Below are 16,111 nucleotides of genomic sequence, written 5' to 3' on the forward strand. Positions count from 1 at the left end.
TTGACAACATTAGCTTTCTACACAGTTATCCTGAAACTCGTATTCTTCTGAGTAGACTTGTTGAATTTCATTTTCAGTACGCAACAGTAGCTCCATTGCTATCATTCGGTATATTATACGGTCCATTCCTGGAATCTTTCGGCAATGAAACAAGTGGTACTTCTATGACAACTTCTACATTTGTTGCAGTTTCTTCGCTCACAGGTATGTGGAACTGAAATTGGTTATTATAGCTTCATACGTGTGACAAATGGCACACACTGGGAAATTCACCAATTACAATTCATTTGACAATTGATATTTCCATATAAAATTATTGAATTGAAATTATAATTCAGAAAACCAAATATATAACCTTTTTTTCCTCAAAAGCCGACTAGTCGCTCGAATTTTTACTGAAATTACACTCACGTGACGAACATATGGCCGTTTTTTAACAAATTGTCCGGGTTCAAATTTTTTTTATTTCATTCCAGTTTTCATTCAAGAAATTCAAACTAGGAAGAAAAAATACATACCAGAAAATCCTATGAAAGTCAGTCCCATTTGAAAATTAGAAACAAAATGAAAAAATATAAATGCAGCAATACAACATTCATATGAAATTCACTTACTCATGACTGATGAGATTCAGTTTCTTTTCTTCCTTACTTTTTTTTGTTTTCCCCTGCCAAACAGGAACATTTTAGATGAATTCTTTTCTGAATAATTTTGACTTAAAATAAACCACAATTATGTGCTCAATAGAGTTTAAGCAAGAGTTATCTGATCATATTGTTACAACTATTTACTGAAAGAAAACAATTACCAATTGACACCATGCATCAAACCATTTTGCAAGTTTGCAATAGCCTGTCTCTATAATAGAGTCAAAATACTACAATACCGCGGAAAATTTCAATGAAAATTTCATTGATAAAATCTGTTTTGAATGAAATTGCGTTTTGAAATTAATTCTAGATCCTGAAATTATTGCAATAGCAAATGAAGTTATATAACAACCAGATGACTCTATAAACAACAATATCAATCCAAAAACAACCAACTAAACTATCACCGTAAATAATTATATCGGCAATCGTTTCAGCACTTTAGAAAAGCAGTATAAGACTTTCTCATGACAAAAGCACAATACGATCTGCAGGAATACTATAATGAAATTTTTTTATCTCAATAAAACAGTCCTATTGTGTTATTATTTCATCAATTTTAAGTAAGCTCCACATTTTGTATTTGTCATAACGGTACTGATTTGTAATGTACTGAACTCATTGTTTTCCTTTCTTTAACCTTTATTTTATTGAAAATTATATTACAAAATTATTTCAGTACAGTAGAATTCGGATATAACGACCTTCAAGGGACCGCATATATTATGTCGTACTAACCGGACGACATAATATATGCGGATTAATTTTGTGGTAGTAAATTGTACATTGGTCCTTTAGTCTTTCATTTAGCTGTTCGGATTGTTAATCTATAGGTGAATAAAACATTTTATGAAATCACATATGCTTGGTCCATGGGTTTCAACACTGATATCGTGTTTTGAGGCTAAAACACCAGTGTTATGCTTTTCAAGTCTGTATTATGGGGATGTGCTCTTGTAGCAGAGGTCCATTAAGGGGTATTCTCCGGTCGCACTGAAGCTTGAACCACTGTAACAATGCCTTATCCAAATGCTCATGAGAAGAATTACACGTTTGTATTTCAAAAAATTGGCATCGAACAGCGACTCGATCTTATCTTTATTCTTTCCAATTGTGGATATTGTAGAATGGGATATGCCAAACTCCTTTGCGAAGGCTGCATTTGATTCACCAGCTTGTAATCGGTGTGATATTGCACTTTTTTTCTTCAATTGCAAAACACTTTCGCTTCACATAAATCATTTTGTAGAACTTTATGAACTTACAACAAGTGACAAAGACTTCATACTGAAACCTCTGGCGTAAAATTGGTAGTACCTATCAATAGAGGTTATTGAGAATACTACCTTGTAGTAGTACCTATCAATAGAGGTACCTATGAAGAGGGAGTGCGCCAAGGTATTGGTGCGCAGATTGTGTAAACAAAACATTGCGCGACGTTTAAACCGTCATGAAAAACGGTCGCTATAAGCGGTTGGTCGCTCAAATCGGAGTCGCACTAAACGGTATATTTTCTCAATAACTAAATATGAAACTAAACTTAAGTAAACATTATCGTCACTGTAAACGGATAGTTGTTATAAGCGGAGTCGTTATATATGAATTCTACTGTATATATTTCATTTCATATTTTGAATTATATAATTACATTTCACCTATACATATTCATTATACATATACATTTGATTTTTATATATGGATTGTGCCACAAGTTATTGCACTCATCGCTTTGTCGATAAGGATCAATTCTTAGACAATAAAGCAAAACTCTCCATTTTCAGGATTCATATCAAGTGTCCTCTTACGAAAATATAGCCCAAGAATGACTGGATTGGTAGGAGCTACCTTTTTTTCTCTTGGATACTTCTTAGAAATTTTTGGACACAGTTTACTTCATATGATCATATTCTATGGATTTTTCAAAGGTAATGCCATTCGAAACGGAACGATTCCTTGCATTTGTATGAGTTTTTAAGTTATTCTTATCCAAAACTTTGAACAGATTAACGATAATATCACTATCACCAACATGCATATGTATCTTGTGATGCACTGTTTGGAACCTTTGGTGTTTTAAAAATATGTTTCTCCGTTAATCAGCTGTCTCTACGGCAACCCTCAGAACTCGAAACTTGTGCGAGCTGAGCACTAACGAAGTATTATCTTTTAATGTGTGAAACCTAACACGGGTTGGACGATAGCAAGTGAAAATCGGTCGTTCAGCCTGCGGCTTAGACCACTGACTAACACGGCGGTCGTTTTGAGTGAGTGAACAAAGCACTCACTTCGAACCGATCGGCTACCAACCGACTGACCAACACATAAACCGTTATTTCAACCTCAAAACGTGTTTGTATCACCAAGTGATCATCCCCAAGAGGAAGATTAAACAGTTCAATCTTCCTTTTGAAATATCTCAGTCTTGTTATAATGGTTGCCTATTAGTGAATGCTACTAAGGCACTAAAAAGCCACGTATATCTGTGTCTGTATATCTTTGTGTCCATTCAGCACATTCGTAGAATCCTATCAATGAAGAAAACATATCGATTATCTCAAATTCGTAGAAAACATAATAACCAACTAGATTAGTTCAGATATATTGTATGAAGATATCAATATAGTCGTAAGATTTGAATTTAGTCATCTCCTGATGCTTACATGAATAGAGAAAGATTGTTTTTAATATATTCATTTAACACCACAAGTTACAATTCTATCGATCAACTCTGAATCCAAACTAACTTGTGAATTATTTTCACATGTGCTTGTCAAACCAGACAAGTTTGGGAACTTATCTACCTGAAGACCACAGCGGAAAATTATTTCAATATTTTGACACCATTGTATATGTAGGTGTTTCAGATGAATGAAACCATATTGTGAAACATGTCAAGTCACAAGCTACATTGTTTATCTCAGTAATATCGGCTAACCCTCATCACTCTTTCTGTCAGGTGACAGGTTGATGTACCTAAGTAAAGCACGAATATGTCATGTTGCTTTTGGTGCTGACAACCATAAAAGTCAAGTAGGCTAGACTTTCATTAGAGTATGTATTCTTTCAACAGGTCTTTTACCAATTTCCATGGAAAAATTCGATAACATCTAATATACGCACTTTCTGTGGATCAGACAACATGGCCTACTTTGACGATTTGCCGAAGTCCTTAAACTTGACTTTACTACAAAAATAGTTGAAAAGGATGAAACTTCCACTTCCTATTTTTAAGTGTCCATCTTCATATTTCATTTAGGTTTCATTACATGTTCAATTGAAAGTATTAGTATTGATCCACTTAGTCAAGATGAAAATAAATAAAAACTAATATCCATGATAATATGATTGATGAATATATGAATTTCACTAAATGAATGCATGGGAAATTAATAGTTGATTCAGGAAATGAAAATCAAAAAACGATTGAAAAAGTTGAGTCTTTCATGACTAGGGAAGTTGAAAAATGTCCTTCTGGAACATATCTGAAATGTGACTTATCAAGTTCTTTTCCTGTGGTCTTCATTTATTTGTATGAATATCATGCTCAGAGATAAAAATAACCTCCTCAAACGTTTTCTTCAACTACTTCAGGTTATTCAGCCTCAGATTTCCTCTTATTACTGCAACGATTATCGATTTTTCAGGATTTGGGTATGGTCTACTGATCCCGTCATGGTTGACAATCATGAACAGTTACTTCGACAAGAAGCACAACTTGATGATGGGCGTTACTCAGACTACGATATCTGTTGGAACAATAGTGAGCCCACCAGTTGTTGCTTATCTAATGGAGGGTTTGGGGTTCAAAAAAACGTTGATGGTTCTAGGAGGATTATCCCTACTCAATTTTCCTGCTGTTGCTACGTTTCGTCCTGTGAGACGGTGCTTGGAGCAACAATTGCCGGTAGCATTAGAAAATATAGGTAAGGAAACATTTGGATATTTTTTTGTTTCTCGATGTTTTTGGTGTTTTACCATCCACAACCTGGACAATAAATGAAGTTCAATTGATAGAAATCGATAGAACTGAAAAGTTCACCTCGAAAAAATACTGTGTTGTAATCAAGTTTTTGAATATCAGTGATTTTTTTTTGGAACGAAAAAGAATTATTTTCCAAAATGTCTACCATCTATGAAAATCCAGGTGAAGAAATGTAATTTTTTTCATTGATCATTCAATTTGAAGGCAAAATTTATTAATACAAGTTACTGACTGATTGGAGTTTTCAGTGGTTTTTATTGATATCTTGGCAACATCAGAAAAGGATGATATGCAGTCAGTTGAAGTTTTAGATATTGGTATCTCCGATTATCTTGTAATTACTTGTGAAATTATATCACTGAAAACAACATCAAAATACAAAACAGTTTGCTACCGAGATTTCCGAAATTTCAAACAAGATGACTTTTTTCAATGATCTCCCCCTATTTGACTGGCATAGAATCATCCACTTCGAAATAGTAGATTCAATGGTAGAGTTTTCACCACAAACTCATCAATTCTTTTGAATGCCCTTGCCCCAGTTATCTCTATAAGAACAACAAAACCGACCGCACCATGGTAAGCCATGGTGCGGTCGGAAATTAAGGAAATGATTAAACTAAGAACTAAGAGATAAAGCTCTTGGAAAGTTCAAAGTAACCAAATCTCATAGAGACTGAACGAGATATAAGGAACTCCGTAATTATACCACCGGAGCAATTCAACTTGAAAAAAAAGCCTATTCAAAATTTGTTTCGAGAAACGGAAATTCCAGCCCTAACCTTTTCGCGGATTTATCAGATCTGAATCAAATAAACTCCCACTTCACAAATATTTTTCATCCTGCAAAATCTGATCATGAAACACTCATTGAAAGATATACTCAGACCTATAATGGACCCACTTTGAATTTTCGCACAGTGACACCACTCCAGACTCAACAATACATCAGTGGTATGAAAAGTAACTGTGCTGGATCTGACAGCATCTCTCTCATAATGCTGAAGTATATTAAAATCATCTTATCAACCACATAACACACATATTCAATTTCTCTATAGAAAAAAATCATTTTCCTTCTGCATGGAAACATGCATATGTACTCCCTTTGCCAAAATGTGAAAATCCAACTGAATTATCTCGTTTGAGGCCAATTAGCAAACTGCTCATCATATCTGAGGTGTTCGAGCGGATTTTGAAAGATCAAATTGATTCTTTTGTATACAATAATGATTTAATAACAAACATCACCCAAGATTCATTCAAAGCAGCTGATAATAATGAAGTAACTGCCATTGTACTCTTGGACTACAGTAAAGCATTCGATACATCAGACCACAATATTTATTCTGTGCAGGAAAATGTCACTGCTCGGATTTAGTGAAGGGACTGTAGATCTATTGAAAATTCAACTCAGAAATCGGACTCAGTCAGTATGTCTGAATGGAAAGTGTTCTAGCGTTTTACCTTTTGACTATGGAGTACCTCACGGCTCTATCTTTGGTCCCATTCTGTTCTCTCTATATATATCTGACTTCCATAACATAATTGATCATTGCACAGTTCGTCATTATGCAGATGCAGTTAATGGATCTATATATAGCTCATAACCTGAAATTGAATTCTGAAAAATCTCAGCTGAGACTTTTTGACCCGAAACACAAAAGGTGGGAAATTGAAGGAAGAATTGAAATCCAACTTGGACAAGACTTACTACAAATAACTACAGAAAGCAAGAACTTGGGTTTGTGGCTAGATGCTGATGTGAGATGTCACAAACATATAAATTCACTTTGTCGTAGCAAGTACAATATCTTACGCCGAATCTATCAAAGTAGAGATATTATGACTTCCAAATTGAAGTTGAAACTTTGCGAAACCCTCATATTGTCTAGATTAGCATATTGTGATATAATCTACGGGCCTGCTTTGATACAAATTGATGTGAACCGTTTACAAAAATACAAAACAATTACATTCGTCTTTCTTATGGTGTAAGAAAATTCGACCATATATACCCTGAGTTTGAGGAGTCACGTTGGTTACCGATTGCTAAAACCTGTCAGTTCCACCTACTCGTCAATACACATAAATTCCTCATTTACAAAAAGCCAAATTATATTTATGAAAGATATAAAACTTTCAAATCACAGAGGATGAGAAACCGTCACACTTTTATTATTCCAAAACACTCGACAGCCTGTTTTTCTCGTAGTTTTATTTACAACTCTATCAAACAATATAACGCTCTGCCCTGTGAATTTAGACACTAATCCATATATAATTTCAAGGAAAAGTTGAAAAAATATTTGAAGTCTTCTGGATAGGTTATAAACAATGTATGTCATTTATTATTATTATTATATACAAGTTCTGGGCTCAAGAAACAGTGAGAAATATTGAATTCCTCGCAAAACATACCGTTTGGAGAATATTGAAAACTGAACAATGAATAAATGATTTGACTTTGAATTATGATATAAAATGCTTTCATTCATTATTAAGCTATCCAACAGCTCATTTCAAGTCTTTTCAAGGCTGGTGGGAGCTGTCTGGGTGCACTCAAGGAGCTAAGTACCTAGAATAGGGTCACTCTAGCTTGGGTACCCGGACATGATCGTCACAAGGGCAATGAGGAGGCCGATGTTCTAGCCAGTAAAGGCACATCCAATGCTATGGTCGGCCCAGAACGCTTCTGCGGAGTAGCGAAAGCATGTATAAAGACATCTATTAATTCATGGATGCAGGTCGAATCGGTAGATTAGTGGAATAAGCTCCCAGGAATGACACAGGCGAAAGAGTTCATTGTGAAATCATCGCCCAGTTTCACCGAAGACCTACTAATCCACAAACGTAAGGTTGTAAGAGTAGTGGTGGGTCTACTAACGGGGCATAGCTGACTCAGGAAACATATGATCAACATGGATTTGACAGAAGAAGCCCAATGCAGGTTCTGTCAAAAAGAAGAAGAAACCGCGCTGCATGTGCTCTGAATGCGAAGCGATAGCAAGGCTGACACACGCAAGGTGCGGTGAAGAGAAACCAGAAGCTGCCAGCTATATGAAGGGGTCAGTGTCAAGGCTATGGAGTCTCATCGAAGGGATCAAGCTAGACAATGAGCTCTAACAACCAAGAAGCATCACAATAGATCTGAGAAGGTCGCAGTGAATCAGACCATGGGCTAGCTCCCCTATAAACTAATCTAGTCTAATCCAACATGGTGGGGGATACAAATTCTTGACTATTTAGGAATTCAATGTTTCTTTCGTAAAACCTGAGCCACTGTATAACTTTATATGTTGTTAATCATATTTCTCCAGTTTTGAATGAATTTGTAAACTCAACGTATTGGAATGTAACAAAGTTTTCCATTATACATTACTATAGAAGTTGTTCTATAATAACTCATTTATTGAATAAGAAATTACAAAAATGCGAAGTTGAAAAAAATTACAAAATTGAAGAAACTAAGAGTAAAACTTTCCCTCGGTTATCTTAAAGGCGCGATTTTGTTCCATCCTTTACATAAAAGAGGACGTATGCTTCTCCACTCACAAGCGACTTTGGTGAAATTGGTGACACGTGTGAATCGTTGTATTTGTGCCACGCGCTAGTATACGGGTGTCTGCAGTATGCTGTATAATGTCCTCTGTTAGTAGTCCCACTGTGATTTAAAAGTGCATATAGATTATAACAAGTAGCCACATTTTCTCCTGCAAAATTGTCCATATCCAATCCTTCTAGAGGAAATTCGATGACATCATTCAATTTGCCTCTATTTTCCGTTGGAGAGAATCTTTTTAAATGTATTACTAAAATATAGGGAAACTTGTGGATTGATAGGGACTTTATGCATTTTCTCCTTTCCCTGCATTTCGAACACGTCGGTTTTTCAATTCCATCCAAAGTTTCTTCTCTTGTAAAATAATCTAAGCATTGCCACAAACTCAATTGGTCGGTTCTTTGTGCTATGGAGAGAGACAAATCCCAGAAAGGATCAAATGTTACTGTTCTTGCATTTTCACCTTTCTTCATTTTGATATACATGATTTCAGATACAAACTCTGTTGCATCATCTCGGCATTCAGAAGGAGATTTATTGAGGAGAATCAGTTCAGAAAATGGAGAAGACATTCACAACCGGATTTTAATACAATCCAAGAAACCTACCTCACATATTTTTAAACACTGGATATTGTAAGTGAAACATCCATTTTATCAAAAATTATTTTTTCATCTACATATTTCAATAATACCACAACCAAATACCTAACCACAAAAAAAAACAAAATACGTTTCAAAAACATTTGATGAAATTATTGAAAAATTCCACAATCATTTTCACTGTGTAATTACAATACGTTCTATAATGAATAAAAATGAGTCTCAAACTGCATTTAGAAGATATACAAATTGAGATTTAGATTCAGATTCTTTATTAACCATTTGTAGCCAAGTTGTGCTTGGATATGGCAAGTCATATTACACTTAGTAGCGCATTATTAATGTTATGCAAATCAATTTTTAAAAAATTAGAAATTCAATAAATTATTTTGAAAGTACAATATTAATACAGGGGCATACTTACATCCAAATATTAACATAAATTAGGTACTTTTGCAATAGTTCACAAATTCTTCAAGGCTGTAGAAAGCATTCATTATCAGCACTTTTTTAATTTTTTTCTTGAAGAGAGGGTGCGATTTTTTACATTATTTGATATATAATTATATTTTTTGGGTATTTGTTACCTTCCACAATCTGAAAAATATAAAAATTAGAATGGAGAACTTTATACAAGTGTAGAAGAGCAAACTTTTAAGTTTACCCCGATAAGTTACTGCGTAAAAATCAAAGTATTTTTCACAAAGAAAAATCTTCTATTTATCAGTAACTTGTCGTATTTAACAATTTTGCCTATCAAAAAAATATTAAGAAATAATACTTCTCTTTTACGTTTCGGAGGCCAAAATCTGCCTCCGTCTTCAGAAATGGATAAAAAATTCGAATATATTCGCGGTTATTCCTTTTTTGATATCTTATTTCTTTACTTCTTCGACAGATGTCAAAGAAGTTTTGAAATATGAAATTATGTCAATGTTGTTGATTGACAACTGAAACATTCGATGTAATACAAGGTACTCTCCGATATCAGTTTGTTGCCATTTCGCCACTATCCAAAGTTTTCTTCAAGGTGGGTAGCCAAGTACGGTCTATTTCTAAGGAGCTATTCGAGATACAATTCTCTCCAGACATGAGAATATACGCTGATTCTTTTAGCTTACGTCTCTTAGAATGAGGCTCATTGGTAATTATTCTTGTCCATTATGTTGTAGTGATTTTGTATGATATGTGTGGTTGAATTTTTCGATGCGAAGGTTATCTTTGTTTCTTGTTTCATACCTGTGTCTATCACCATCTCTAGCATAGCAATCTTAGTGTTAGTATGTATATACAGTAATATATTCAGAATGTATATGCAGGAAAATGTCAATATCTCCTTTTGTTTAAATACTTCTCGGCATGAGTCAAAAGGTTTCATATTATATATAATTCTTATTATGCGTTTTTGGAGAACGAAGACTCTAGTCCATTCAGTTGCAAGGCCCCAACTGATTATGTTGAATAATAAGGTCGAGTAGACTACGGAGTAATATACTTTCAGGAGAGATGATTCATGAAAAGATTTTTTAGTGTTAGGAAGGCAAAGCTGCTTTTTTGAGTTTGTTACATGTATTACCTATTTGTTCGATCCACGTTATGTTATTATCGAGATGTATGCCTAAGAATTTTGTTGAGCTTGATAATTCATGTTGATTGTTGTTTATATTCAGATTGACAAGGTTTGGTTTATTACTGCGTGCACTGTTGAATTGAATGAACATAGTTTTAGTAGGTTCAGCACAAGATGGTTTCTTGTACACCATTCATAGAATTGGTTCACTACTGAGGTCACTTTTTCATTAAGAGTACTCAGCGAAGAGCCCGTCACTATTACTGTCGTATCGTTTGCATACATGAACACCTTTCCCTCTTCAATGAAGTCAGGTAGGTCATTTATGTACAACAGAAATAAGAGTGGTCCTAAGATACTCCCTTGAGGGGTTCCAATACCTACATTATATATTGGCTTGAGAGATCATTCCCTATTTTCACATATAATTGCCTTTCCGTTACATAGGAAATCAACCAGTCTGTCATAGGGCCCCGCAATCCTGAACGTTCCAGTTTTCTTTCGAGTATGTTTGGGTTCAGCGTATCGAAAGCCCGCGTTAAATCAAAGAATATACCGAGAACATATTCACCATTATCAAGACTGCTATATATATATACTGGGTGACCTCAGTTGTTGCAGTTTGGGTTGATAACCCTTTTCTAATATCCACTTCTCCTAACATCCCTACATGGTAGGATCTGGCTTATGCCTACCGGAAATATACCACCCTCCAGCTCACACCATGATGGATATTGAGAGCTATCTGTGCATGTGTGTAAGTTTTTTCCCAGAGAAAACTCTTGCAGATGCTTCTTCTTCCTGCACCAGCAGAACCTCAATAATATCAATCGGGTGATCACCTATAAACCGTTTCGAGAAATAATCTGTTGATACCAACCAATACTGCAGCGTATTTCGAACTCGACTGATTTCATCCACCATAATAACTAACCTAACCTAACCTAACCCCCGAGGTTGAGTGTCCCACATTGTTGTCTAGTCTGCGAATGTTTATATATCTGCAGCTTGACACTGATTTGAAGTCAGCCTCTGGTACTTGAATGCCTCTTTGTCTATTCTGTTACGCTTTCCTGACTCTACTGTGTATAGTTTTTGTATGGTGGTCCAATGTGCCCTACTGGTAATAAGTGTATTGTGTGTATGTCTCGTGTGAAATGTCGGGATTCGTCTGTGTATATAGAATTTTCGGAACCATCGGATACAGACTTTCGGAGCGGGACTGTGGTTCAGCTCCGTTGGTCTCTTGTGCTTATCCCTCGTGGTATCGCAGCGCTTGCTTGAGCGCAGTTTCTCAGGGCAACATTCTATACTGGGTGATGAGATCCATGTCTCTGTGGATATATCAGTTGGGTATGAATCTTGGAGCGTTGATGGCCATCCGTAGGCAGACGTTAGATATGGAGTCTGTATGTTCCTGAGCACTAACCTCAAGCAGTAGAGGTATACAGTATGGTGGAATTCAATATTGTCTTGATCAGGAGCAGTTTCATTGGAAATCCATATTTCTCCTAAGTTCCATGATGGGATAAAAGTAATATGGACGGATTTTCTATGAGATCTGAAAATGGATCGCCTGTCGAAGGAAGACCTCTTTCACCGTTCGTCTATGGAATCTCTTCTCGTCGAGAAATAAATATTCTTCAGGCTGCTTTATCCACTGGGTGGAAAGTATCGTCCGTCTCTTTTTGGGGTTCATGCTGATCTTTGCATGTGACCTGTAACCAGCTGGTGATTGGTGGAAATATAGCTATGCAGTGTCGTCCGCGTAGAGAGCCCATTTGTTCAAATTGTCCTCTGGACTACGTACATCTACTGTGTAAACCGATAAGAGGTGAGATGGAAGAAATGCGCCTTTCAGGCCTTCTGCTTCCTGGAGTCACCTGGCGGAGAGTTTCAATCACACCCAGTACTGGCAATGTCTGTCAGATGAAAATTAATCGATTCAACATAGCATTGTTCCACTATGAGCAAAATCAGACATTTTGGCCACGAGTCCATAGTGAAAAACTGTCAAATACCTTGGAGACATCGAGGAATATTGTTCCTATATGGTATCATTTGCTAAGATTGAAACCTTGAAATCCGTGCTGGATTTGGACTGATTCATTTCGAAAAGATAAGCGAAACGCTTCTGCTCTCTTTTGAAGTGAAAATTATTTTCGAGCAAATCTGGTTTCTTGATTCATTTCAGTTTGACGTTCGGTTTCCGAATTAAAAAATGAAATGAATATTGAGAGGTTTGAAATATCCAACTCGTCCAAATATAAATTTGCTCGACTGTATCTAAAGCTGCGTATTGATTTTTACCAATCGACCCGTATCGTAACTGCGAACATCAGTGACGTAACTGTAACGTGTTCGAGTTATGTTTGTGATACATTACGTTACTGTAACGTAACACTTTGATATCCGTACTCAAGAGGTCATCTCGCGAAGAACTGAACATATACGGTGTTATATGAAGGCCATTGGCGTCTTATAGTTTCACAAGAAACTATCATGCGATTACACAGTTTGAATTGGTGTGCAGTGAAAGAATGTTTTGAAATGACTCCAGACGCATGATGAATCTGAACCTGAAAAAATCTTGTGAAGATGAAAATTGGTTAATTTATGATGGATGAACTCGAAAACTGATTTAGATTATTATTCTGATTTAGAAAATTATTCATTCTTCCTAGAGAAAACTTCTTTCTCAGCGAGTAACCTGAAATGGATTTCATTTGAAAAAAATATAGAGATCTCAAAGAAGATTGCAGAAGTTTCACCCAAGATACCAGACATTTACCCAACTGCTCTCATTCCACGCTCTCCACATGGTGGCAATAATAATAATGATGATAATAATAATGCTAATAAGGTCTACATCTCCTATGAAAATATGGTTACAATTGATAGAAATATATTTATGAATTGATACATAATAATCATGGGAAAACGCTGAAGATCAGGTACTTCGTGCAAAGCACAACAATATCTGTTATTGAATTTCATCAGTTCGGGTTTCCATTGTCTAATATCATATAAAATGATTTGAAATCCCTGGAAGAACCAATACAAATGTATTGAAAGGAATAGCTGAAAATAACGGTTATATCTGAAGCAAAAAACCCTGAAATGAAATTACAGTGGAATAATATACAAGTAATAAAAATAGAACAATTAAACAAAAAATTAAAGATTAAGAGATTCCAAGCCAAGTTGCTTCACAACGTTTCGATTGTTAGTATCCACAATAGTCTTCGGCTGATGATCTCCAAACAAACATCTGTCATTATTTCCGATCGTGAATCAATTTCAAATGATAACGAATTGAAGAACTATTAAAAATTCCTCAACATACGTCCTAGTCAGTGTTGGTTTATGAAATTCAGTGAATGAGATATTGAGAGCTCTTCATTCACAGCAAATCGTATTATTGTTTCATTTTTCAGAAATATCGTTGGTCTAGGGTTATTGGGAGACTTCAAGTACATTAGTATGGCTGTTGGTTTGGCTCTTCCATTTGTTACTGACGGAATGTTCTGTACACTCATCAGAATGTTCCTACATGATGTAAATTTCGAAATTTCCGAAATAGCCCTGATGATGATGGTATACTTTTGTTTCGATGTTATGGCAAAAATAACTTATTCAGCAGTGTGTGGATTCTATGACGTCAATAACAGAAGGAATTTTTTGGTGGCGACTTTTCTCATAGCCGTTTTTCGAATAGGTGAGGACCTTTATATTTTCATTGTTATTTGATATGGGTTAGCATACAAATATATCCAAATCTTTGGCTGATAACTCGAGTTTCTTCATTAAAAAATGTATCAGTACAGGTAGTCCCAGAAGAAAACACAAAAATTTTGGAAAAACCCCCCCTAAAAAAAATTTATTTCACAAAGTTCAAAACTAAATATAAAGACTATTTGTAAGACTGAAGTTAAATCAAATTATAGATAGGTATCTTGTATTCTTGTTTTTTCGTATTTATATTATAATATCATTATATATAACAATCAGAGTTTCATTTTTGATTTTCTTCTCTTTATCTTTTTGTTTGTCACCTTTTCAGCGTTGAAGGGAAGAACATTTTCCGTGATGTATTTCATTACGGACGATGAACTTTGCCCTTTATTTCAAATGTAAGTAATGTTGTGTTTTTTGTTTTGGTTATGAAATGATAAAGGCGATATTATTATCATTATTGAATATATCTAGTTTTCAGCATAATCTCCTTGTAGCACTATACACTTTTCTCAGCGACGTTCAATGAGTTTGATACCGTTTTAATAATATGAACTGTTTGGCGATATCACTTCTTCATCGTTGGAAAATCTTTGATAACTGAGTCATTTTCCAAGTTTCGAGGGGCCTCAATCTGTCGAATAGGGTCCTCGAGGTAGCAATTTAAACTTCAATTCGTTAATTTTGGTCAATGCGATAATGGATTTGTGAGCCGATGCATTGTCTTAATGAAACACCACTTTTTTATTTGTCATTTGCGGCCGTTTTTGCTTGATTTCTTTACTAAAACGTTGCAATAAGTTCACATAATACACGCCGTTGATGTATGTATCATGGAAGGGTGAGTGTATACCCACAGCACTTGAGTCACATATGACCCATTGTACATCCTCCTGAGGAGTTATTCTCCTAGGTCATCGTCCATCTTTTTCTTTCCAGGAAAGTGGACAGGTCACTAGGAAACTTCTTTATATCGTAGGCCAAGAGTCACACTCTCTTTGGCAACCTTGAGGTATCTCACGGCAGCCTCCGTTTTAGAAGGTGCAGCGACATTACTGTCGTTGCGCGGCTTCTTCAACCTTCCCGGGGTTCCTCTAGTGGAGATGTTCAAGTGAGGGCGCTTTTCTGCAGGATCAGCCGGTTCCTTGCCTTCAAGGCGGAGATTTTGGCGCCCACCGCAGAAAGTGCCTTTGCTGTTGGAGGCGGAGTGAGGGAAGAGGAGGATGCACTTATGGTTGCTGCCACTCCTACCTCTTTCGCTCTCTCTCCTTTCGGCCTCGGCGCCGCAAATGCGCCGCCTTGGGTAGGCTGGTCCACGGTGGCATGTTTCGCAAAGGCTTTTGGAGAGTTTTTGTTCTCCTCACCGTACTTAGTTCATCCACAGGAGTCCGGCGACCCCGTCCATTAGGCCACATATTGGCTTCCCGGACAGAGCCCCCAGTCCCCTGGCCGTTCCCCTATCCGCCATCTGGGAATGCACCCGATGCCATGGCATTGTCTGCCTAAGGCCTTGCCTGCAGATGAAACAGTCTTTGCCTTCTTTAAGTCTACGGTTTCAATTGTATGTTCATCTCGGGTGTGAACTGATGGACACATGTTCCATCCAAGGTATGAAACGACGCAAGAATTCTGCTTTGTTGCTGTGAAACATCTTTACGACACTATTTTTGCAATGCGGTACCCATCTTGCATACAGCTTTCTCATGTCCGAATTTTCAGATAATATACGATGTACCGCACTTTTTGAAATGCCTATTAGGGCTGCTAGCTCGCGCACCTTCAGTTGATGATCATTTAGTACCGCTTCAGTATTTCTGGAGCCGTCACCTTTTTTGGTTGACCACTGCAATGCTCGTCTTCGCAGCTCTCACGGCCTCGTTTAAACTCTGCTACTCAATTTTCTACTATTGTGAACGAAGGAGCAGACACACCCTGGAGGTCAGCGAAACTAGTTCGACATCATTCGGCCTGAAGATCCACCACAGAGAACCTGTCTAAAAAACAAAATCT

General features: G+C 36.4%; 1 protein-coding gene across 1 annotated transcript in view; it reads left to right on the plus strand.

Moving 5' to 3' along the window:
- Window positions 1-16,111, plus strand: part of LOC111511264 (monocarboxylate transporter 12-B) — a 46,679-nt gene that overhangs the window by 6,945 nt on the left and 23,623 nt on the right. Inside the window, exons 2-6 of the mRNA XM_074186002.1 lie at window positions 78-204; window positions 2,432-2,575; window positions 4,295-4,573; window positions 8,688-8,829; window positions 13,804-14,084. Coding sequence (XP_074042103.1) covers window positions 78-204; window positions 2,432-2,575; window positions 4,295-4,573; window positions 8,688-8,829; window positions 13,804-14,084 — 973 coding nt within the window. The remainder of the gene's footprint in view (window positions 1-77; window positions 205-2,431; window positions 2,576-4,294; window positions 4,574-8,687; window positions 8,830-13,803; window positions 14,085-16,111) is intronic.

The sequence above is a fragment of the Leptinotarsa decemlineata genome, unplaced genomic scaffold (assembly GCF_025532065.1).
Source record: "Leptinotarsa decemlineata unplaced genomic scaffold, Ldec_3_MD MMD2_tig00078422_RagTag_RagTag, whole genome shotgun sequence".
Lineage (NCBI taxonomy): Eukaryota > Metazoa > Arthropoda > Insecta > Coleoptera > Chrysomelidae > Leptinotarsa > Leptinotarsa decemlineata.